The following is a 25922-nucleotide window of genomic DNA, read 5'->3' as shown; positions in this document are numbered from 1 at the left end:
AGAGATTCTGTTGAATTAATATAATATAATGAAATATAAGCATTTAACATGTATCAGATTATTCGTGTTTCCAACATGTCAAGATTTTTTAAAACACGCCCCACAAAATAAACTCAATTCACAAACCCGTGCCTCTTGCACAAACCTTTAAGATCCACAGCACTAGACCCTCCACTGAAGGTATTTTTGGCTTTTTGCCCTTCAGCTTTGACAGGTTGAAGCCATTCCAAATGGAGGTAATCCTAGGTTTCTTGGACTTCGCTGAACTGGCTGGTAACTCCCCAGCACCTGATGAGCGTAACCCTGGTACTGCTTTTCATAGACTTGTCACTTGCGCTCTCTGTATCTGGCACAATCACACGCACATGCACACGCCGACAGACACAACACACACACACACACACACACACACACACACTCACACTGTCACACACTCACACACACACACACACAGTCTCACACACACAGACACACACACACAGACACGCACATGCGCACGCAGACAGACACACACACTCTCTCACACACACACTCTCACCTCTCACACACACACACTCTCACCTCTCACACACACACTCTCACACACACACACACACACTCACACACTCTCACACACACACAGACACACACACTGCGCTCCTCAGTACAGCTCATTTTATCTTGTCTGTTTCTATTACTATTGTTTTTGGCTTCAGCACCGAATTCAGCACAATTGCTCTGTTTTATGAAGGCACATAAGTATCATGCAAGTATCATTGCAATGTTTTCTTCCATGCTGCACAGATCTTTCAGTCGATCACCCTCCTATAACCAGGAGTCTCCCCTGGTACGACCGCGTTGTCTGCAGGGTGAGTCACACAGTCAGGGGAGCGCAGGGGTCCCCGAGGGTCTCCCCTGGTAAAGGCACGACCGCGTTGTCTGCAGGTTGAGTCACACAGTCAGGGGAGCGCAGGGGTCCCCGAGGGTCTCCCCTGGTAAAGGCACGACCGCGTTGTCTGCAGGGTGAGTCACACAGTCAGGGGAGCGCAGGGGTCCCCGAGGGTCTCCCCTGGTAAAGGCACGACCGCGTTGTCTGCAGGGTGAGTCACACAGTCAGAGGATCGCAGGGGTCCCCGAGGGTCTCCCCTGGTAAAGGCACGACCGCGTTGTCTGCAGGGTGAGTCACACAGTCAGAGGATCGCAGGGCAGTAAAACAGTAGCTGGAAGGATTCAATTGTAAAGAAACAAATTTACCTTTTTTTTTTTTTACTTACTGACTACAACAGTTATCCAGGGAGGACTGCATTCTTATTTTTTGTAATGTTTTGCATTGAATCTGAATGTTGCAAAGAAAAAGCTACTTATTTGTATTTAATATACTGTATATTCAGGCAACCTGTAAAGAAAATATAACTGTTTCTCCTATAATCATTTTTTAAACAGATTTGATAGCAGATGTGCACTGTGTTTAGCAGGAGTCTGCTGTGCTCTATACATTCTGGCAGGGTCAGCGCCAAGGAGATGCCTTGAGGGACCGTGCCCCCCCAAGTTCAGATCCCAGATGCAGAACAAAATCTGACAAATTATTACTTCAAGTTAAACACATAAATCTATGAACTATAATATGTGTTATTTCTGAAAAATCTCTAAGGTTGTATATCTTTACAAATTAGTACCTGCAACCCCCCCCTTTTCTCACAGTATGTGATGTTTTCTAATCTGTGCATTTCGAGGGCGGACTCTCCAGATGCAAGATTGTCCAGTCAGTTGAAAGTAAGCATTATGTGTACATTTGTTACTTGACAGTAGTTTGGTTTGTGTCAATATTTGTTTATTGAGAGTTCTGTCCTCGGATTCTTCCTCTTACACAGCGGGAAGGTTGTCGTCTGTTGAAGATGTTTTTTTTGTTTACTCTTGTGGGAGAAAACACAGAACACAGCAGAGTCCACCCTTAACAGATCTTACAATGGCAATGCAGTAATGGCTCTGTATTACACCAAGGGGCAATGGTAGCTCAAGTATAGGGCAGGTACAATGGGGTGAAGCTGGTAGAATGGGACCACAGTATGCCACCTGTACACTAGATTACTTTCAATGTCAGTGCAGACAGACAGAGGCACTACTGTTTTTTTGTAATGAAGCAGATTTGCTCTGTTGTGAATGGATGACATAAAAATAAACAGTATATCAGGCAATACCGCCCTCTTGTGGTAGAAGATGGTAATGCACAGAGCAACACGTGTGAAAAACACAGGCTCATGACTCATGAACTCTGAAACAAACGGGTAAGCTACACTATTATTTGCCATTGCACATTTTTGTACATTTTATTAAATAGATCCTGGTAAGTTAGACTCACTGTTCCTAAGAGAAGAACACTCTGGCTCATCAGAAGAAACACTGCTTTGAAATGGTGAAGGAGTCAAAGCGGCTGTCTGGCTGGATGGGGGCCCAAGCAGTTCTTTCTGCTGGGATATCCTCATTAAATTCAAAGTGTAGGAAGTGTATCGAGTTGAGGAGGTGTTATATTGAACAGCAAGGAAGGAATCTCGCCTCACCTCATGTCCTTACTCGCATAGATAACTTTTTTAGTGTCCCTTGTATTTGTAATGTAGAAATGCAAACTACTAGAATGTAATAATATGCAGCTTAAATAGCAAAAATGTCAAACCTTCAAATAGTCATAAATACCTTCAGTGGACGGTCTAAAGGTTAAAGGTTTTGTGTAAGAGGTACTGGTTTGTGTATTGAGTTTATTTTGTAAGACGTGTTTTAAAAAAATCTTGACATTTCAGAAACGCAAATAATCTGATATGTGTTAAATGCTTATATTTCAACTGTAGAAAAAGTAGGAGAGACAGGTACATCATTGTATAAAGAATACAGAATCACCTGTCAAACTAGAGCGCCAGCCGCTGCACCCACACAGCTGACTTCTGTCAAAACGCATTGCCTGACAGCGTGGGAGTATATGGGGTTCAGAATTATCCCAGGTTTAAAAGGCATGTCATATGTAGACAGGCTAAAATAACTGAATCTATTTTGTCTTGAACAAAGAAGACTACGCGGTGATCTGATTCAAGCATTCAAAATCCTAAAAGGGATAGACAATGTCGACCCAGGGGACCTTTTTCGACCTGAAAAAAAAACAAGGACCAGGGGTCATAAATGGAGATTAGATAAAGGGGCATTCAGAACAGAAAATAGGAGGCACTTTTTTACACAGAGAATTGTGAGGGTCTGGAACCAACTCCCCAGTAATGTTGTTGAAGCTGACACTCTGGGATCCTTCAAGAAGCTGCTTGATGAGATTCTGGGATCAATAAGCTACAAACAACCAAACGAGCAAGATGGGCTGAATGGCCTCCTCTCGTTTGTAAACTTTCTTATGTTCTTACGTAAGTTACCTTTAATTAGGTACTTGTGAGTGTAGTGCTCATGAAAGATGAAGGGAGATGGTAAAGTGCTGCCACAGCCACAGCTTCACATCTGACTTTGCTTTTAAAATATATTTATTTATATTTATATATTTTTGTTTGTTTGTTTATTTATTTATTTATTTAGTTAAACAAATATAATAAGTACACTGAAAAGTTAACATCTTCTGTAAATCTCAAACCCATAGCATAGTAACCATTAGTTATACTCCAGTAAAAGAAAAAAAAAAAAAACTGTAAGTCTGATAAGGAACTCTCCAAATGTCTAGAAATTCTTAATTTGACACAGATTACTGCAACACAGCTTCCTTGTCTATCGGTTTATCCAATCGCTTTCTATGGGGCAATATCAGGGTATAATGAAGTGTAAAAGATGAAGCCTCAGCTGAGCCGTTTATTCATTTCTGTGTCAATGGAGTCACACCTGGAACAATACAGAAATGGAACAGAGAGACTGTGGTTAGTAAAGCACATGGGAGAGAAAAGCACAAGAGAACTTTTTTTTGTTTGGTGGTGGTGCTCCCTTTGTTTTACATTCTCAAACTAGAAAGAAACAACTCAAAATGCTAATTAAACTGCGGCTATCTTCACCTGTTACAATTACACTGTTTCATACTTGCAGAAGATGGGGGCTAGTTTTGCTCTGCTGCAAACAGAAAATTGTACCCAATAATTCATAAGCTTTGATGGGATTAAAACAGATGAGATCAGTCAGAATTTGACTAGGTAGAGGACACAAAAGTGTACTTTTGGCACTGGCGTCCATTGTTCATGTGAGAAACACAAAATCACATGTAGCTCAGAAGAGTTAGGCAACCGTCAACTTAAAACATGGCAAACCGTAGTCTACAGTACCTCTCTCAGCTGGTTCTGAGAGAATACTGTAAGCACAGAACTTTAAAAATCCCTACATTCAATTTAACAAAAAAGCACAGATTATGAAGTGTTTAATACATCTTTCTGTGGTTCAAATTTGAAACCAAACAAAGCATCTCTACCAGCTTATCTAGGACTGTGAATGTCGAACTTCAGGTCAAACCCTCGTGCTTCCTCAGCTGACCCTGCTAGGGAGGGCATGGAGACAGCGGCTGTGTCTTTCTGAACATCTTCATCGGGAAGCGACGTAGTGGATTGGGAGCACTGGATTCCTAAACATGAAGAATGTTCTTGTTGTTAGTGGTGTGACCAGCAGCTGATCGACCGGCACGGCTTTGGATCACAGTCACATCTGGGATTTACTTCACCCACACGAATACTTTTCAAACTATTTAATTTATTATATGATGTCCTGGAGCAACTTTGAAGAATGGACTGAATACCGGTACCCTCCTCCCTTCCCACCCTTTATTCTGCCTTTGAACCCCCCCCCCCCCCTCCTCCCCCTGTGTGTTCCTACATTCATATTATTATTGTTGTTGTTGTAATTAAAATTCTTACCACAAAGAAATACACAAGAAATTATATTACATTCGACTTTGAAATAGTATTGATAATGGAAGAAAACATGTTTTAATTAAATTATAAGGCTACAGTTGGTAAACTCGGTATGGAGATACATATCTTTCATTTTATTTGTGCTTTTGTGGTACTTTTCTTGGAGAAACAGTTATCTGGTGGCTCAGGGGGTTGACTGTATGTGATGCATAAGGAGGGCCTGGGCTCGGACATGCATTGCCGGTAGAGAGGCACAGCTCTAAAGAGTTGAGAGTTGAGAGTTTTTTCAAACCAAGGGAGTTTTCAATGCTGGAATTCTCCTGTGGCTTGTTTGTATTTGTTGTTGTTTTAATGCTTTGTGTTGCACCTTTTGTGATATTCAGAATGGAAACTGTTTCACAAGTCGCTTTTTAGAATGTGTCTGTGGAGGAGTCCCATGTCCCAATTCAACCATTATAATGACGGATGTTAATATTGTGTCCTGGAAGGTGCAGAGATTGAATTCTCCCATGAAATGTACAAAATGCCTTGACTTTCTGCATCGCAGACAACTATTACAAGAAACGCATCTTAAATCATGTGATGTCCACCATTTTCAATTTTTTTTTTTAGAATTGCAACCTATTCCTCCAAAAAAAGCAAAACTAAGGGTGTACTGATCCTTACAGATAGGAAACTGCAGTTGGTTTTAATGCAGTAATCAGCCCCGATTTGGATAAGACCAGTTTAGATTCTGCCACAATTCATTCATCCCTTTATAAATAACTTTATAAATTATTTAAATATTGCAGGTGTGTGGCACCTGAGAAACAGCAATGCAAGTGTGTGAGAGGGGGATTGTGGTTGGTTCACTTAAGAAGCAGACAAGATGTTTGTAGTCACCCAACACCCACGTTTTATTTACAGCGCTCAGTTGGCAGGTGCTTCCTTTACAGTGCGGTAGTGAGTGCTCTACCAACGACGGTACTGCACACGGTTTATGTCAACAACACACAAACACAGGTGTGTAAGAAAGCACAAATCGTAAAGTCCAAAACAGAATGGTAAATAAAAGGAGAAAATAAAAACTATTGCCGCGGCTTGTCACCTCCCCTAATACTGGAAGCCCTGAGAAATGCCACTGTTCTCTATCTCACAGTTGGAATGGCTCAGGTTCCCCTAAATTATTTGAGTATCAGAAAGTAACCTGGCTTCTCACTCAGCGGTTTGCTCCTGCCGCACAGTACCGTTGAGCAGTCTCAGGTTTCCGAATCCTTCGTCCATGCAATTGCCATACTTCCTTGATGAGCTCAACATAAAGACACAGAAAAGTAGCATTTTATTTGATCAGAGGTCCCAGCTGGCTCCATGCCCCACCCCACAGGTGGATCTTTCCCTTGCAGACCTGTGCATGCGCCTGAGAGTCACCACAGGTCCTGTCCCTTTTCAAATATTCCTCCCCCGCCCCCCCCCAGAATGGCACCACTGGTACATTAAAAAATTCTACACACCTATGCCTTACCTGAGTGAAAAACTGTGTTCTCCTGCTCGGTGGACTACCCTGAAGGCATAGGGCTGCAGAGCCAAGTACCACCATGTGATATGGGCATGATTGTCTTTCATATGGTGGAACTACACTAAGAGGGCATGATCTGTAACAAGGGTGAAGTGTTGCCCCAGGAGGTACCGGAGTGCCTCACCTGCCCATTTTACTGCCAGACACTCCTTCTCGATGGTACTATAATACTTTTTGCAGGGAAGGAGCTTCCTGCTGATATACAGGACCGGGTGCTCACTTCCCAGCACCTCCTGGGACAACATTGCCCCGAGACCTGTCTCTGACGCATCCGTCTGCAGGGTGAACCTCCTACTAAAATCAGGACTGCATAGCACTGGCTTGCTACACAGTCTTTTCTTTAAGGCGAGAAAGGCCCTCTGACACGGCTCCATCCACTGAACCGTATTTGGGGCAGCCTTCTGGGTGAGTTCTGTCAAGGGAGCAGCGAGAGTGGAAAAGTTCGAAATTAACTTACGGTAGTAACCCGCCAATCCCAAGAAGGAGCGCACCTGGGTTTTAGTCATAGGAATCTAGCAGTCAGCCAATGCTTTCACCTTTGCAATCAGCGGTCTGATCTGGTCACTCTACTCGATACCCCAAATACTCTGACTCACTCTTCCCAATGGCACATTTCTTTGGATTAGCAGTGAGCCCAGCCTCCCGCAAGGATTGCAATACTGCTGCTATCTTACACAGATGACTCGGCCAGTCCTCACTGTGGATAGCCACGTCATCTGTGTAAGCAGCGACATACTGCTGATGGGGTCGCAAAATGTGATCCATCATCCGCTAGAAAGTGGCCATGGCTCCATGCAATCCAAAGGGCATGGTAATAAACTGGTATAACCTGAAGGGAGTCGAAAACGCTGTCCATTCCCGTGACTCCAGGGTCAGGGGTATCTGCCAGTACCCCTTCGTTAAATCCAGTGTCATCATAAAGTGAGCCGAGCCTAGACGCTCCAGCAACTCATATACCTGGGGCATGGGATAGCATTGAATTTCAATGCAAAACCGAGTCGACCGGACTATTCCAGTCATTCTGTGACTCTTCTATTACCCCCAGCTTGAGCATCTCGCCAATCTCTGTTTTTACTACCTGTCTTTTCCTTTCAGGTATACGGTATGGCTTCTGACGAACTCGCGTCCCCAGTTCAACTTCAATGTGATGATAGGCTGCTCGGGTCTGCCGTAGGACTGGAGAGAACACGTCAGGAAAAGCAGCCACCAGATTTTGAGCCCGATGTTTCTGTCTTGGTGTCAGATTATCTGCAACCTGAACCGACCCCATCCTTGTCAAAACAGAAAGATCAAGCCCCAAATCTGTGATGTCATCTGTCTGCGTCACTAACAAAGGCTCCTGTTGCAACCAGGGCTTCAAGAGGTTCACGTGATAAATGTGCTTTTCTCTCCACTGTCCCGGCTGGGGAATCTCATAGTCCACCGCCCCAACCCTGTGTGTAACCTGAAAGGGTCCTTGCCACTTTGCCAGGAGTTTAGACTCAGAGCTGGGAGGCAACAGAAGCACTTTATCCCCAGCTGAAATGTGCGCAACCGGGCCCCCCTATTATATTGTGTCTCCTGTCTGCATTGTGCCTGCAGCAGGTTGTCATGAGCCCATCAAGACGCCTGCACAGATCCAACACATACCGGACTGTTTTGGTCGAATTGTCCTATTGTTCCTCCCTCATCTCTCTGACGAGATTGAGCACGCCCTGGGGTCTTCTCCCATGCAGCAGCTCGAATGGGGAAAACCCCATAGAAGCCTGGGGCACCTCCCTAATCGTAACGAGCAGGGGAGGAATCAGCTTGTCCCAGTTGCAATGAATCTACGCAACATGCCTTTTAAGGTTTTGTTAAACCGCTCTACCAGAAGTCTGAGGGTGATTCGACTGGTGTCCGGATAGTCTTAATTCCTAAAAGCTTGCATGTTTCATGGACCAGCCGTGACATAAAATTGGTTCCTTGGTCGGTGAGCATTTCCCGGGGTATACATACCCGAGCTCGTCGGCAACGGACTTAGCGGAAGCAGAGCGAAGTGGTATGGCCAGAATGACCAACAGGTGCGTGTATCCCGCCTCACTCCTCTCCAAAGGGGGTTGCGGCACGGCCCTGGGGCTGGCAAACTGGCACTCCTGGCACCGTTCACAAAACCGCCACACATAGCCATCAAGCTCCAGCCAATTGAACCGTGCCTCAAGCCTCACTTTGGTTTTATCCCTGCCCAAATGACCAGACAGGGGAACGGAGTGAGCCAAATGTAACAAGTCATCCCTGAAGGGCCTAGGAATGAGCAACTGTCAACGCACTTCCCCGGTCTGATGTAATTTATCAACACAATACAGCATATCACGATCAATTTCAAAGTGAGACCATTAACTACGGCTGCTTGATCACGTCATGTCCTTGCTTGAGTCGAAAGTCACGGGAGCAAGCTAAAAAATCAGCTCCCATGGCTTCCAGCTTGGGGTCGGGTCATTCCCAAGCGGAGGCAAAAGGACCAGGCCTCTGTCCTGGCTCCTCTGCCTCTCCCCTAGAACTTTCACCAACCGCCCCCAGCTGAATAAAACCGGACTCCCTCCATTGCCAGTCCTCATTCTTAGTGGCCCAATGCTTCTGTTTTGTTTTTCTGGGCTTAAATCTGTGGCAAAACCAAGTCGCAGAAGGGAAAGATTTCTCCAGTTACTTTTTCCATCTTAGCCAATGGAGGGGCCGGGGCTGTCGCAGCAGCCAACCCATTTTTTAACTGCTCGCAGTCCCGCCCCAGAATGACAGGCACTGACAATCGTGTACACAATCCTACCTGTATACCCGTCACTTCCTTGTCAATTTTTACGTTTCCCTTTAGGATAGGTATGCATATCCAAATAAATACATTTTATATTAACCCGTCCCATTAACCGTCTATGCCCCAGAGAGATCAACCCTTCTTGTATTAGGGACTGACCACACCCTGAATCCAAGACACAGGAAGGACAAAACCCATTTGCTGAAGTGGCTGTGATAATTGGACGTTCTTACCTGGATGGGTGAAGTCCCATCCCCATTATTTTTTTTGTTGTTGTTGAAGAAACTAGTTGAATTGTTTAACAAACAGTTTCTTGAAATTTCTCAACTGGTAAGATAGCGAGGCTGGGAGGGAGAGAGGCTTTGTGTAGTGTTGAGTTTTTTTCCCCACTAGACACAAATCTTATTCTCAAATTGATTACATTTTAGTTTCTCCAGGGCTCATTAATTCTGTGATGAAAACCGACATCCTTCCGAATGTAGCTGGTGGGACAAAACATACACGCACTTGAAGGTAATGGAACACTAATTATTGTTAATCAATTAATTATCTCAGACCAAATAAAAGCCACTCACTTCAGCTGTGTTGGACAGGCTTTCCTTTCGGGTCTGTGTTTTTTTTTTTTTTGTAGGTAGTCGTGACTGGTAGTCATCCATTTGTCATACTTCCTGTGTTCTTAAGGAGGCTGTGTGGTCCAGTGGTTAAAAGAAGTGGGCTTGTAACCAGGAGGTCCCAGGTTCAAATCCTACCTCAGCCACTGACTCATTGTGTGACCCTGAGCATGTCACTTAACCTCCTTGTGCTCCGTCTTTCGGGTGAGACGTAGTTGTAAGTGACTCTGCAGCTGATGCATAGTTCACACACCCTAGTCTCTGTAAGTCGCCTTGGGTAAAGGCGTCTGCTAAATAAACAAATAATAATAATAATAATGTGTGTTTTCCACCCACTGCTAGGATCGGGTAAGCCTGACGATGCTTTTAGATTCCCTTCCCGGTGTGAAACTCTTGTTTTAGGTAGTCTTTTAGCATTGTGTTTTTCTTCATGATTATTAGCAGGACAGACGTGGAGTGTTGTGGCCACTTACAGCCGCGTCTCGCCTGGAGGTAATGTTTTTAAATTGTATTTCATTTGTTTCGTTGTTGGTTAGTGTGGTTGATACTAATTTTCTCTGTATTGTTTTTTTTTTTTTTTGGTTTTTAGTGTCAACCACCAATCCCTTTCAATTCGAATACGACCACCAATGAACATTATGTATGGGTGTGACAGGGTGACTGGTGGTCTGACGTCAGGCAGAAGCAGGAAGGGAAAAAATACTGACACCAGGGATGTACTTCAGGTAAAGGCTGGCTGCCGTTTTTATTAATAACAAAATAAACTGTGCTCACAGAGCAAAATAAAAGGTTTAAACATAAAACAAAATCTCGCACCAAATACTAAATAAAACACAGGTCAGGCTGGGCAGGTTGCCTTCACTGTTCCTATGTCTAAGTTTAGTTTCTTTTTCCGCTCTCGTTCCTCCGCTCCTAAAACACCCCACCCCGAGTGCCGAGAGCTGCAGGCTTTTATAACAGGTGACCATCTCCCGATTAGCAACAAATTAAATCACTTAACTAATTCAGGAGATGGCCACCTTCTGCACAAGTTTTTTAATTACAATGGGGAGGCAGTAGCCCACGAATACAGTTTACATCTTTTCAATGAGCCAGATTGTCAGGTGGACTGTCTGTTCCTAATTTGAAATTCTATTACCGGGCATTCCAACTTAAAGCATTGAGAACATGGCTGGATCATGACTCGGGTTGCTTGGCGACATGTGATGGAGGCCTTCGTATGTTCCAGGAACTCAGATAAACCTGCTCCCTTCCCGACTTCTCTTACTTTATGTACCTCAGGCTCAGATCAGCTATGCAAGCCTGTGGTGTGCCATGGGACACAGCTCTGCCACCCTCTCTTTTGGCAGGTGTGATCGATCCTACTAGCCCTTCCCAGGGGATGGTATCTACTATTTATGACCATTTGCTAATTGAATCTTATAAACCCCTAACTGTTACTAAAACCTGGAAGCGGGAATTGGGAGTCGAGGTAATATTCCTAATTGGGTGACTGTTTGGCAAAATACATTTGTGACATCTAAAAGTCCTGCCCATCAACTAATGCATTTTAAGCTCATTCACAGAGCTTATGCAACCCCGCACAGAGGCTTCCAAATGAAAACCATTCCCAACCCTGCATGTAACAGCTGTAAACTTGGCATGCACATGTTCTGGGACTGTCCCGTCATTGCCACTGTTTAGAACTACGTAGCTCCAGTGTTATCTAAACTGGCTAGTTCACAGTTAGTCGCTGAACATTGTTCGATCTTTCTTTGACTCTGTGTAGAACTCTGCTTGTAAAAAGCCAAGGTCACAGCTTTGGATTACACCTGATGCAGCACTAGCCCGCTCCTGGCTATGTATGTTTAGGGATATTATTCTTTTTTATTATTTATTTATTTATGTGTGTGCAAGCTCTGGTTTCTCTGTGTATAGTTCTGTATATCTGTATGACTCCGAATGTGGCATGTGTGTGCTCAAATAAAAACAACTGATCACAAAAAAAGTGAACGAAATGTGATCTTTACCTGAGTCATTATTGGTGGAGTTGGATGATGTATCACTTTGTTCCATTGCTGAAACAATAATAAATAAATAAATAAATAAATCCAGAATGAAAAACTGAGCCTTTAAAGCCCTTCTCACTTGGGTTTATATTTTAATGTTTGCTATAGTTAAGTATCTATCAGGCGTGGCATTAGAAAAGAATGATCTCCTACAAACCAGGTGGAGACAGCTCTGCTGAAACACATATTAAAACTCTGAACCACTCCGAATAATTAGAAAAGATATAAAGGAGGTACAGGCAATTTCTACAAATCTGTTTTCATGTAGCACAAGTTAAATTGCTCACAAGACCGCTATTTAAAGAACTGCATTCTTAACCACAAAAATAATGTAATTATTAAATTCAATTCTGTTTGTTTTTCTCCAGTCTTGATCTTGAATAAATCAGAAGTGTTTTTTTTCTTCTACTTACGGCTGTATAATTAAAACACATCTGAAATACTCACTCTGCGCTGGGGTGTAGTCAGGGCTCCTGACACCTAGGAGAGAATGACAAAACTCAGGGTTACTGTGTTTACAAGAGAATCTATCAGCAGCTTCATAGCATTGAGAAATGTATTGTCATTATTCCACACACTGCAAAAAATTCATCCAATTGGCTTGACCTCCAAGATTTTGTTAAACCGGGAAAGGTCATGATTACAATCATGTTATTAGTACACACATGTCAGGGCTGGACACATTTACTTTCCTTGCACCCAGCCCTGCTTTTCAGAAATGTAGCAGCTTGTTGAGATTTGTTACTAAAAGCACTCCCTAAAATCACCCAGAAATTCTGACCCATTTATGGCATCCTAATGCATTAAACCACTGCAGATATTTTTTTCTGAAGATTCTACCAGTTACTCTCCTTCATGTGCATTTTTTATTTTTCATGCATTAAAAGAACAAAAATCACAGCCCAAATAAAGTCATGACTGGGGCTCTCCATTTCTCCTTTGGTGACCAGGGTGACCCGTCCAGCTTTGAATGGGACTTCCCTGAAAATTGTGGGTCAGTGTCCGTGTCCAGGGCATCCCAAAATATCCCAGTTTCCTTTGAGTTATATCTACTGCAATGAGACAAAGACTGAAAGAATGAAAGATTAATGTCCTTATCAGCACCTGTAAGAGTCCTGTTGAGCTTATAAGCACATATTATTTACATGTTGTTTTCCGAGAGCATAGAATGTGTGTTAAACTCAGGTCGGGTGACGTTTCCAGTGCTCTCCAAAACTGGAGTACCATCAGTGGTTAAACAAAGAAAAGGATTTGCCAATGGCATAACAAAACTATGACCACTGAATGTAAATACAAAGAAAGTCCATATTTCTTTAGTAATTGCTTTATTTTTTAGTTATGTATTTTGGAATCTTCTGATGAAAATGTGTTTTTCCATTCCGAATAAACTCCATTCCAATCCCCTTTACTTTAAAAAATGTCAGCACATATCTTGTTAAAACAAATAGTTCTTGTTATTATGAAATCATTCTCTTTTTAATGAGATGTGCCTAAATGTTTTTTGCTCTACATGGCTGCAATACGCTTCTGTATACATTACTCTAATTTAAAGAAAATAACAAAAAACGCACATCAGGAATGTTTTCTTTTCAGAGTTTTGTTAGCGGTGGCTCAGAAGGTTGAATCCCTCTAACAAACCAAACATCACCACCCTACACCTAACTAGACAAGGCTTAGTAATCACTATTGAATAATTAGAATCAGCAGAGACCAATTTTCATGAATTGCCCCCAAAGTAAGTTTGAACCCTTAACTTAACTTAATTTAAAAAAAAATATTAAAAACAAAATAATTTTTAATAGATACTGACGTGATTAAGAACAAGAGGAGATATTTATGAATGTTGAATTGAACATTGCCATTGAAGATAAGGCATTTTTTTCCAGATATTCCTTCTAAACAGCAGGTGGCGCTGCAGCAAGTGATGATAATTTGCTGTAGTTGTCGTTGTCTGGGGAAGTGCATGATACAGTGCGGCTTCACTGTTTGATAGGATGTAAATAAAAACTCGGGACACCTTCAGAGATTTTACTTAAGCACTTTTTCAAACAATACCTGCCAGGGAAGAGCCAGGGATGGAGTAATGAAACCTCGGGTTTATTCTTGAATTGATTTCTTATTGTTACTGTGATTCTTGGTTTGTTAATTACATTTTACAGTAAAATATTCCAAGCTATCTTCATCATGACGCAGCGCAAATGAGTCTGCCTTTAATTTAAAAATGCAGACCCTTTGTTTGCCACACTTGGTAATCAGCTGCACATCAAACGAAACACTCCTCCTCACAATGGGTGCGCTCACGGAGATCATTCTTAGAAGATCATTGGCTAAATTGGTCAGGTTCTGCACATAAGCTGTGCAGAATGATCTCTGTGAATGCACCCAAGACCTCCGGCAGTCACGTGACAGTGGAGGAGTTTTTTTGTTTTGTTTTTTTAAATCGACCTTTTTGAGATCTGAGGTAGTGCAGGAGGTGTCCATGCTAGACTTGCGATACCGTTTCACAGTGGCAACAACCTTAAAGGCGTTTGCATTTTGAAATACCCGGTCGCTTTTCAAACTGATTTGCAGTTTATAGCTGGACTGTTTAAAACGGTTTGGAGGGTGACTGAATTAAAAACTGGCTACAGACACTGGCATAAAACTCCAGGAGCAAATTACTTAGACCAGGCAGAAGAATGACGTTCAAATGCTTAAAACCAGTCCAATAGGACACCCAATGTCCAGGCAGTGAGTATTTTGTTTCCTTTTCTTTTTCTAGGTCCAGAAGCGGCGCTTCAGTAAGTTCGTTTTTCTTTTTTTTTCCCAACTTGAATTAATGCCTTTGCCAATTCAGACTCCTCCAAAATCTCATTTATGGTTTGGTTTCCCAAAAGGTCAAAATGTACATAAATCTGGTTAGTCACGCTTATTAAAATAAATTTCAATATGCTTGCCGTTTTTTTTGTTTTTTTTTCAAAAATTCTAGCGGCGTATGGATATCTACTAGTCCCTTTTTGAAAAGAAGTGCCAACCCATGGTGATGACTGTAGAAGACAGCTCTTCAGATTCCTACATTGAGGAATTAGCAGCCCAGTGCAAACACTAATCCAGCTACCTTTTACACTTTTACCAGGGACCTTAAAAGACTATGATAAAATAGAAATGGGAGTTTTTTCACAAATATTTCTATTTCATTTCTCCATCACGACCTGTCAACTATTCTGTATACAGTACATAATTCATGAAGGAATTAGAAATGTAGCATTAATAAAGCAGCTCTTAACCCCGCCTCCCTCTCTCACCTGATGCTCTTTTCCTCCAGATGAGAGCTCCTATGATCATTGCGATCAGACCCAGAGCAGCCAGCACACCACCAGCAACAAGCCACATGTTCAGACCAGCCTCTGGAACTGCAAACACATAGGAGACTATTTAGCAAAAGGAATAGTGATTAGGCTCTATTTAAAGTGGTGTGACAGTTTACCACAGTAATTCTGCTTGCAGTTTAGCACCTTTTTCCATGCTTATATTATTACAGTAAACCCTAATCCAGCCCCTCTACATACCGACATTCTGTGTAATTCTGCGTTATTTTTTGGGGCAGCAGTGTGGAGTAGTGGTTAGGACTCTGGACTCTTGACCGGAGGGTCGTGGGTTCAATCCCAGGTGGGGGACACTGCTGCTGTACCCTTGAGCAAGGTACTTTACCTAGATTGCTCCAGTAAAAACCCAACTGTATAAATGGGTAATTGTATGTAAAAATAATGTGTAAAAAATAATGTAATTGTAATAATGTGATATCTTGTAACAATTGTAAGTCGCCCTGGATAAGGGCGTCTGCTAAGAAATTAATAATAATTATTATTTTTGGGTCACGACCAAATGAATGGCGTCATACCCTCTACAACTCATCTACTCTGGAATCCAGCATGATTTTTAAGTCTCTTCTGCCTAAAATCAATGCAAATCTGACTGTGCAATCCGTCACCAGGTCATGTTACTTTTCATTTCTAAATGTAACCAAGTATGGGGTAAAGTTGTAGAGGGAAGGTACATAGGTCCCCAAATGTTGTACGGTTTTCACCCTGGAAGGTAAAGGAGGGGTTAAATTAATGTAAAAGAGAAACGTAGTTCTGTGAGCTGTGCAAAATGGCTGCTGTGTTATTCCTTACCTCGAAGACATCGCTTAGACCCCACAAATAGTGTACAAAGTGTCAACACCAAGTTTAAAAAACAAAACAAAAGCAAGACGTTGCCTCTTTGATCACATGTCCTGCTGCCACCACTCTGAATTGTGCAGTTGCTGAACAGAAAATGAAATGTCTAAACATCCACACAATGAGCTGTCTAGCACTTGAAAGAAAATGTGCTCTCGCCAAAATCTGTGCTTATGAAAAATGCTGAGCGTTTACCAAAACCAAACAAAAAGAGCTAAGTGAAAATTAAGAATCCTCGGCAAACCATTTGAGATACTCTGAAAAGAAAAGATGCCACTTAAAAGCAACACAGAGAAAACCTGAATGCCACCAGAAGGCGCCTTAATGCAGTACGAACGAGTGAATGTCTTTCTGTTTAACCAACTGTTTTTAAAGCAGACCCCTTTGTGAAGTGCTATCAGGAGGGAACTTCAGATGGGAAATCACTGTTACAATAAAAAGCTTCTGAACTGAAGAGAATGGCTGTCGTGTTTTTCATTTCTCAGTTTTCCTGGACTAAACAAGTATTCTCATGTTATACTTCTGGTACAGCCTCCCTCCCCTGCTCACAGTCTATTTCAGTAGCAGGATCTCCCTCTCTTACCCCATTTCACATCCATCTTCTCATCCAGACTGGCGTGGTCCACCTGGCAGGAGTAGCTGTGTTTCTTCTGGTCCTCAGGACTCACTGTCAGGGTCTTTCTCAGCTGGTAGGTTATGTCCCCGTTGGGTAGCACCTCCCCGCTCCACACCCCCTCCTCCAGCACATGATCTCCATCTCTGATCCAGTTCACCTCAACCTCTCGGGGGTAGAACCCCGTCACATGGCAAATGACGTCCATTCCTGCAGATTTACGTGCTTTCCTCTGTATCAGCATCACTTCAGGGCGGACTGGTGAAAGAGCATACCAGTGCTGTTAAAGTCAGACCCCCAGTATTGTTTTATGCAGCATTCAGTCACACTATAGAAACACACTACACTCTGATTGGCAGAGAGGGTGGATGTAAATGGTGAAGTAATGTGAGGCTAAAATTAGACACTTCTTTTTGATTTTCGGTCTACTGTTTTGCCATTAACGTTGACTCAGAAATGTCTTCATCTAGACAATGTGGGGAAGCTATAAATAAGGCCAACAAGATGCTCGGATATATTGTGAGAAGTGTTGAATTTAAATCAAGGGAAGTAATGTTAAAACTTTACAATGCATTAGTAAGACCTCACCTAGAATATTGTGTTCAATTCTGGTCACCTCGTTACAAAAAGGATATTGCTGCTCTAGAAAGAGTGCAAAGAAGAGCAACCAGAATTATCCCGGGTTTAAAAGGCATATCGTATGCAGACAGGCTAAAAGAATTGAATCTATTCAGTCTTGAACAAAGAAGACTACGCAGTGATCTGATTCAAGCATTCAAAATCCTAAAAGGTATAGACAATGTCGACCCAGTTAACTTTTTTGACCTGAAAAAGGAAACAAGGACCAGGGGTCACAAATGGAGATTAGATAAAGGGGCATTCAGAACAGAAAATAGGAGGCACTTTTTTACACAGAGAATTGTGAGGGTCTGGAACCAACTCCCCAGTAATATTGTTGAAGCTGACACCCTGGGATCCTTCAAGAAGCTGCTTGATGAGATTCTGGGATCAATAAGCTACTAACAACCAAACGAGCAAGATGGGCTGAATGGCCTCCTCTCGTTTGTAAACTTTCTTATGTTCTTATGTTCTAACATGGTGTCAATGATACTGACAGTGGGACAGTTCCCTTTCAAGTACAAAATATTATCCGGAACCAAATTGGATATACCTGTGTAGCTCGATTACCTGAGCATGTATGTCAAAGCTGCTATTCAGAGCCCCCTCTGCATTAGGCAGGGGACAAAGTGCCATGAGCAGAAGGGATCAGTGCCATTTTTCTGTTCAGCCTTGCCTGAGAAGGAGCTGTGCTCAGATTGTCATGGCCATTTGTGAGGAGTAGAAACATGTATTTTCTTTCCCTGTGAAAGGGGGTGTGGATTGTTCACTGAATTGATGGGATCAGACACCAGGAATACTGCTGACATGCCGCCCAGGCGTATTGATTTATTAAGCAGCAACAGATGATAGTGGGTGCAGTTCAATATTTAACCACTGGTCTACCAGCAATGATATGAGCCAGTGTCATTTAAACAATGTGTACAAAAAGAAATAAAATCCAGGAAAAATCTTGTAAAACAAAACCACTGTATAAAACACAGCTAAAAATAAAAGACGCTGTAATAGCCAGCTACTTGTCACCTCTGCTATCCTAGGAGGTCCGAGAATATATGCACAGTATTGTACCCTCGCTATACTATAGCTACATTATTCAGATGTGCCTACAACCATCTGTACTGTATTTGCTCTAGCTACGTATTGTTTTATTTATCCTAACATTCTAATTAAATATAGTTCGATATTGAACACTTGATTCGGTATGTTTGATGTTTATAAATAAGGGTTAAATCAACGGTTGGGGAGGGGGGCCCACGATAAGGTCCTGCACCGGGGCCCATCTTCCTCTTCCTCCGAGACTGTCTTCTGGGGCTTTTTTTGTCTAAGCGTTTGTTTTTAAAGTTTGTCGACAATTTGTAATTTTGTTTTCATTCTTGCAAGCGTGTTCAATCCGCCCTTTCTGCGGAGTCTCCAATAGAAAAGCAGGAATGTGCTGTCACTCAGTAGTGGGGTCGGGTTTAGAGTATTCAGAACGAATCAATGCTAGATACAAGTCAGGACGGAGGGACATTGCCCAGCTGCACTGGGAAAGGGGCAAAGACCATTTGAATTCAGTACTGTAACCGTTTTCAGTGTTTTTCCGGTGTTTATAGGATAAACAGAGATTTGTTTTTTCTGTATCGGGGGTGTTTTATCGGTTAAAAATGAAAATCAGAAGACCTAATTATAGACTGTTTCACTGGGCGTGAGCTGGGGGGGGGGGAAGGATAAGGCAGAAGAAGTAGCAAGGAGCAGTTAGTAGGACAGAATGTGGTCACCGACTGGGGCCGACGCTGTCGACATCCCAGGGGCGGAGGACCCGGCAACCGGAAAACACATATGAGGGTTATGACTTGGAAAGCCGCCCCTCGGGAGGAGATGAGAGAGGTACCCAGCATCTGAGGCTTCTGTAAGGGGCGCTCGTAAAACCCCTGATTGGCCGAGACATCACGCTGCCTGGGACCTGAAAATAAGGACAAAGCATTGAGGTTAGTATAGGACTCGGCACGAGTGACCACGTCCTGAAGAGAGGCAGAATAGAAGAGAGCCTCGAGTGAGATGAGCGCAGGAGCTGCGACAGAACAGAGTTTGGCCGGGGGTCCGCTCTGACTCACGCGGTGAGAACCCCTGAAGGTAAGGGAGGCGGCTGCCTAGCCCTGAGGTCGGGGAAGTGAGCCTCACTTGCCCCCCAGAGATGACCGATGCGAAGGCATGTAGAAGGTGGAGGAGGGGAGGAGGAGGAAAACGAAACACTAGACAGAAAAGGTGCAGGTGATCAGGTCTTAAATAGTAAATAGAAACTAATTAACCGGAGATTAGAAAATTGAAAGATTAGAGATTAGCGCCCCCCCCAGCTCCACGCCCCCCGAACCTCGCAAGCTAACATTTATTAAAAACAAAGTGTGTGTGTGTTTTCGTCAAGTTCATTAAAATTTAAAGAAAGAGTGAATTTACATTTTAGAAAAGGTACCGGTCATGGCAGACTAAATTATTTTTTACATTTTTATTGGCATTTCATCATAAGGTAGGTACTTGTATTACTTTTGTAATTTACCATCTCCAGATATTTTGCATTGCATTGATGTGACAGAACCTTTGGCTTTATAGTAAATAAATACATAAAATATGGTTTAATTACGATATAGTAATTAAACCACACGTAAGTGTATGTATACTGTGCTTCACATATTTATGCCTAGCTCAGTATTATTAATACTATACTGCCCTAACATTCTACGCTACAGGGGCTTTCAAAGATTTATCGGAGACAACTTGGGTAAGCCAGACAGCCTACCATGTCCAAAATAGCTTTGGTTAAGAGAGTGAATACATATATATGCTTTCTGAAAACTACACAGTTGTCACAAAATAACAAAAGAAGATTTTACACAATTGCTTATATATATATATATATATATATATATATATATATATATATATATATATATATATATATACATATATATATATATGTATATATATATCAGCAAATAAGCCTATTTAATTCATACATTTGCTGCTCTGGGTATTTTTTTTTTTTCAGAAGTGCAAATGACCATTCCAAATCAATATATGGGATTCTGAGCCCTGTCTGATCATTAACATCCTAGTCTATAGCACGTTAGTGACTACAGGTTTTGAAAATCGCACCTGCATTGACAAGTCTACATCCAATGTTAAATGTAGGAGAGAATTTAATCATCTAGACTAACATAAGTGATTTAGACGCTTCAACGCCTACATAAACACTTAGCCATTTACGAAAATCAGGGACATACCAGCCCTGAATACACCTGCCTAAAAAAAAAACAACACATAACTTTAGACATTTAGTCACGTATGAAAATAGGGCCCCTTGTGTCTATGTGGTGTGTCCATTTATTTAGACACTGAGTGTAATTCAGTAATGTCTGAAAACCTGGATTTGCATATTTGAAACACTCAATTTGTATCTGATGAGTTAAACACAAGGACTTCTGGATAAGATTGCTACTTTACCTTTCCTCTGCAGGGTCTTCATCCCATACTGGATGTACCCCTTCAGCGTCTGGAAACACTCTTGTCGATAATAGTGAAAAAGGATCTGCTGCAAGGCTGCGTCAGCTTCCTGTTTGCTTTTATAGTAGACGGCCTGTGGCACAGAAGCGACCCAGGTCAGGGTCTTTACATCAAGACTGATAAAATCCTTCCCATCATACGCGTGGTACCAATATGCACGCCTAGTCCCGTCATCATCCAGCTCACAGCCACCTATGCCCTGGTAAGTGTGAACTGGAGTAAACACACAAAGGCACAAAATAAATTAGACATTAGTGTCAGTTAATAAAGTAAAGCTTTCTGAATTTTTTATATAGAAGTTAGCACTGGCATTTCAGAGAGCTATAAAGAGCCCTGGTACTTCATAGGCAGCCCCAAGGGCCAAATGCGGCATGAAAATACCTTGTGAGTAGCCCCACAACTGACCCACGATTATTACATTAATGTATTATTAATTATTAAAAGACATGTATTATTATTATTTGTTTATTTAGCAGACGCTTTTACCCAAGGTGACTTACAGAGACTAGGGTGTGTGAACTATGCATCAGCTGCAGAGTCACTTATAATTACGTCTCACCCAAAAGACGGAGCCCAAGGAGGTTAAGTGACTTGCTCAGGGTCACACAGTGAGTCATTGGTTGAGGTGGGATTTGAACCGGGGACCTCCTGGTTACAAGCCCTTTTCTTTAACCACTGGACCACACAGCCTCCTTATTAACAGACTTTTTATAGAATATGCTCTTGCCATGTGGTCAGTCTTGGGTGTATGTTAATATTTCTATTTCACAGAACCAGGGTTATGATAATAACCTAACATTCCCTTTCAATTGGGAAAGATTAACCATTACAGATGGGTAAGTATACCCAAGCTGTCGCAAGGGCATTCGCAGGACTTCAAAGTTACAAAGCGAAACCGAAGCCGCCTTGAGCATACCATCTAGTAATTACTAGTGGACTCACCTCTACTGTTCTGCTGGAAGGGTGGACTGAAACCAGGTTTCTGCGGGTCCAAAACATGCTCCCTGTCAAACTGTAAAGGAGGGGGTTGGAAAGCCTCCCATTCCACCGACTGGTTAAAACGGAATGCCGAGATGGTGTTCGGAAAAAAGGCAGGATTGGTACGCAATGTAACCTTAGTCCTGGCCTCTGAGAAAATCAAGCAATCGATCAAGAAAATCTGCTTAGCGGAAGTGATTGCGAGCAAGAAGGCTGCTTTCAGTGATAAATATTCCAGCTCTGCTGAATGCAAGGGTTCGAATGGAGGCTTCTTCAGTGCATTAAGCATGATGTTCAACCACCATCCATGAACAATATCCTTCACCGGTGGCTGCAGCCGCCGGGCCCCTTTCAGAAATTGTCCCGCCAGGAAATGGGTAGTCAATTTTTACATGGCAAGATGTAAACGTTCAATGATTTCCCCTCATCAAAGAGGTGCTACAAAAACTGTAGTATGACTGCCATGGGGCGCATCGTGGGTTCAAACCCATGCGACAGGCACCCATTTGTACCCATACTGGGAATGTGTGGAGGCCGCCCTAGCATCCTGCAGGGTGTCGATCACCCTGTTAGGAGAGCCCCAGATGGCTGAAATGTAAACCCAGAGCTGCAGGGTTGTGGTGCCACAGAGTGCCCTGCGCCTGGCAGAGCAGGTCGCGGCGCTTCGGCAGTTCCTACGGCATGACCACTCAGGAGCTAGTCCAGGGAAGAGAACCAGATCCGCCTGGGCCAGAACGGGGCTACTAGGGGAACCCAGGCCCGGTCCCGTCTGACTTTCTCCGAGCACAGAGGAAGCAGAACGAGCGGTGGGAACACATACAGGAGATGGGCCGGCCACCGATGTGCCAGCGCATCTGTCCCCAGACACTCGGCTTCTTCTATGGAGAACCACTGGGGACTGTGGGTCGACTCCTGGGAAGCAAGCAGGTCCTGAACCTGTTGAGGCTCACAACCTCGGGATGACTCTTTGCATGCTTTACCATTTGATGGAGGTGGTCAGTGACTAGCTCCGTGTGATGCTGTGCTTGCTCTGGAGACTCGGCACAGGTAAGCCAGTCGTCCAGGTAGTTGAGGACCCTGATTCCTTTGAGTCTTTACAAAGTGCATGGAAGCTATACTGGCCCTGTCAAAACGCGTGGAGCCAGGGAAAGGCCGAACGGCAGGACCTGGAACTCATAAACCCTAAAAGGCCAACCATAGATACTTCCTGTGAGCTGGTTTTATCAGGACGTGGAAATAAACGTCTTTCAGGTCCACCATAGCGGACCTGTCGCCCGGCCTGACTGACTGCAACAGCCATCACATAGTCAGCATCTTGAACCGCCTCCGACTCAGATACAGATTGACCTGTCTGAGGTCAAGGATGGGTCTGAGGCCGCCGTCCCTTTTCGGAACCAGGAAGTACCTGGAATAGAACCCCCGGTTCTTGTCGAGGGGCTCTACCATGCGAATAGACGTTTTTTGCAGCAGAGTTGCTATCTCCTGAGCCACCAGAGTGGCGGCTTGTGGGTCTGTGACAGATGTTACTACCACACCCCGAAAAGGAGGAGGGCTGTGTTGAAATTGCAAGGAGTAACCGGTCTGGACAGTGGTGAGCACCCAGGTGTCTGTGGTGCACTGGTTCCATAGTCCAAGTGGCGGACGCTGCAGGCTGAGTCAGTCTGTGCGGCAACTGGGACGCCATTGCACTGTCCGCTTGTGCGGTGGGGGAGGCCACTTAGCAAGAAGGCGCACCAACTCGCTGCAGCATTTCGTCCACCGCTGTTTTATTGCTGTTAGGCACTCACTAGTGGTTAATATTTCCCATTTGAAAGGTCTTATTTCCATCCCTGCCATATGTATGCCTTAGCTAGAAACCTTTCAGTTTGACATGCAAAAACTCAGCAAAAGATTATAATTTGTTCAAACCAGTTTATTAACCAAATGTAAATGTTTTTAAATGACTTTAAAATGTTTTTTTTTCTGCATGTTAGTTGTTAAATAAAAACAATACAGGTTAGGGATTTCTGGTTCTGGAAGTCACAATACGTAACTTCAAATATATCAATACAGTTTATTGCTAGTTTTAATATCTACTATGTACTATTTTCTGAAATGTACAATGTTATGTGAACTTTCCATGTTACGTACATATTTGATAAAAAAGAGTATGGAAGTGAATATGGAATATGTATATATATATATATATATATATATATATATATATATATATATATATATATATATATATATATATAGTGCTGGGACAAATATGGAATTTTCATGTTTGGATATCAGTTCAAGATTTAGATATTCATTTGTTTGCAAAAGGTAATAAAAGCCATTTGATGTAACACATTATTTTAAGTAGAATAATGCCCCAGGAGGAAGCAAATGTTATGCAGGCCTCACTTTATCTCCCTAAATTATTATTATTAGTTTATTTAGCAGATGCCTTTATCCAAGAGACTAGGGCGTGTGAACTATGCATCAGCTGCAGAGTCAAGGAGGTTAAGTGACTTGCTCAGGGTCACACAATGAGTCAGTGGCTGAGGTGAACCGGGAACCTCCTGGTTACAAGCCCTTTTCTTTAACCACTGGACCACACAGCCTCCTGTGTTTATTACAAAACAAATTAATTACAAAACGGACGCCATACAGCAGTTTAAGTTAAACATGATTTTGTTCAACCCTGAAAAAATAGTACATAAAGTTGACACTGCATTTTAAAAGTGAGTTTGTTTTTTTAATTATATTTTATTTTACTTTTTTATTCCTTGCCATTGCTGTTAACAGTGGCCATAGACACCATAATAACACCATTATTGAGGTTTACTAATGCCTTTTTGTAGGAGAACAAGCTAACAAGCTTTTTAAACTGAAAAATGAAATAAAAGAAACGTTTTGGTTCTCGTTTATTACATTCCACAATACATAAAATCGCAACAAAATAACATGTACACATAACATTTCCAGCAAGTTACGCCACTGTGTAAAAGAGTCAAGCATTTCTGAGTGACGTACCTGCATCTGTATCCTGATTCTCCAACAGTTTTAAAAAATATATTTTAGCTATTTTTTTTATTTTCTTACCAAAAATAATCATTTAAGAAATCATCTAGTCTGTGTAATTTTTATACTTGCTGTGTGTCCCGTCTCCGTTCCGCTGTGAATGGCCAGGTGTCGATGTCAGTCAAATCAGTGGTTCCTTAATAGGCTAGTGTAGTTTCACCGTCAGTCATTTCATCCTGTCCTGACATCTCATTGGCTGAAGCAGCGCTAGAATGCTCTCATTCGTTTAAATGACTGTCAATCATCAGACCGACTGTGCACTTTCATTTGCCAGCTACAGCGCCTGTCATTCAAAGCGCCGACTTTGAAATTAGCGGGTTAAGGTGTAACTCTCTAATGTTTTGTTCTGTCTGTGCATATTGTTTTTACTTGTAAATGTATGCTATAAAAGTCTATGTAATACACTTTATATGCTGCGTTTTCTACAGCTTATTTGAGACATTTTTTATTTTTATTTGTGTAAGATCTTTATCTAGGTATAGCTTCGCTGTGACCTAACGTTATTTCAGTTAGAATGTTGGTAACCATGGTTTTGTTGCGTGTTGAATATGATGAAGGGGTTTCTCTAAATGAGACGTTTCTCAATGGCATAAAAAGTATTTTTTTTAAGCAAAAAGGTTGATTTCACCCATGCTCTGCTTGAATTGAAAAATAAAGATATAAAAAAAAAACTGGTCAATTCTTTCAAAAATAAACGTCGATTTGGCAAAAAATAAAAAATAAACGAATAATAGCAAGCCTAGTTATAACACAATGAGGTAAATAGAGACAGTTCCATGCATTACATCTTTAAGGATGTTAAACTTGTATTACATCTTTAAGGATGTTATAATTTGTATGATATTTTGATAAATGGAAGAAGAGTAAGCAATCCATAAAAGTCTTCAAAGGGGCAGAACTTGTGAAGTGCTTATAATTATGAGGCCATGCTCTATATATATATAAAGCACCCACTTTTTGGTATCAGTGTTACATACCAATGACTGAAGAAAAACATGCAATAGAGAAATTCTGACCTAGTATTCTCACATTTGGTTCAAAGTATTGGAGACTGACCCTTATCTAGCTAGTTCAATAAGCAGTGTGGAGTAGTGG

The 25922-nt window shown here is 42.3% G+C and overlaps 1 protein-coding gene across 2 annotated transcripts in view; it reads right to left on the bottom strand.

The window, feature by feature from the left end:
* Positions 1-3244: 3244 nt before the first annotated feature.
* LOC117395250 (major histocompatibility complex class I-related gene protein-like) overlaps positions 3245-25922 on the bottom strand; it is a 37356-nt gene continuing 14678 nt past the window's right edge. Inside the window, exons 3-9 of one of the 2 annotated variants that reach the window (XM_059008190.1) lie at positions 20739-21011; positions 16614-16901; positions 15116-15223; positions 12279-12311; positions 11793-11840; positions 4415-4564; positions 3252-3840 (exon numbers count right to left, since the gene is read on the bottom strand). In XM_059008190.1, coding sequence (XP_058864173.1) covers positions 4419-4564; positions 11793-11840; positions 12279-12311; positions 15116-15223; positions 16614-16901; positions 20739-21011 — 896 coding nt within the window. In that variant the 3' untranslated portion in view covers positions 3252-3840; positions 4415-4418. Of the gene's footprint in view, positions 3841-4414; positions 4565-11792; positions 11841-12278; positions 12312-15115; positions 15224-16613; positions 16902-20738; positions 21012-25922 lie in introns of both variants that reach the window. The other variant, XM_059008191.1, reaches the window with a different exon arrangement.

This window comes from Acipenser ruthenus, chromosome 36 (assembly GCF_902713425.1).
Source record: "Acipenser ruthenus chromosome 36, fAciRut3.2 maternal haplotype, whole genome shotgun sequence".
Classification (NCBI taxonomy): Eukaryota; Metazoa; Chordata; class Actinopteri; order Acipenseriformes; family Acipenseridae; genus Acipenser; species Acipenser ruthenus.
The sequence above is the reverse complement of the archived record's forward strand: the minus strand, read 5'-3'. Positions and strand labels throughout refer to the sequence as shown.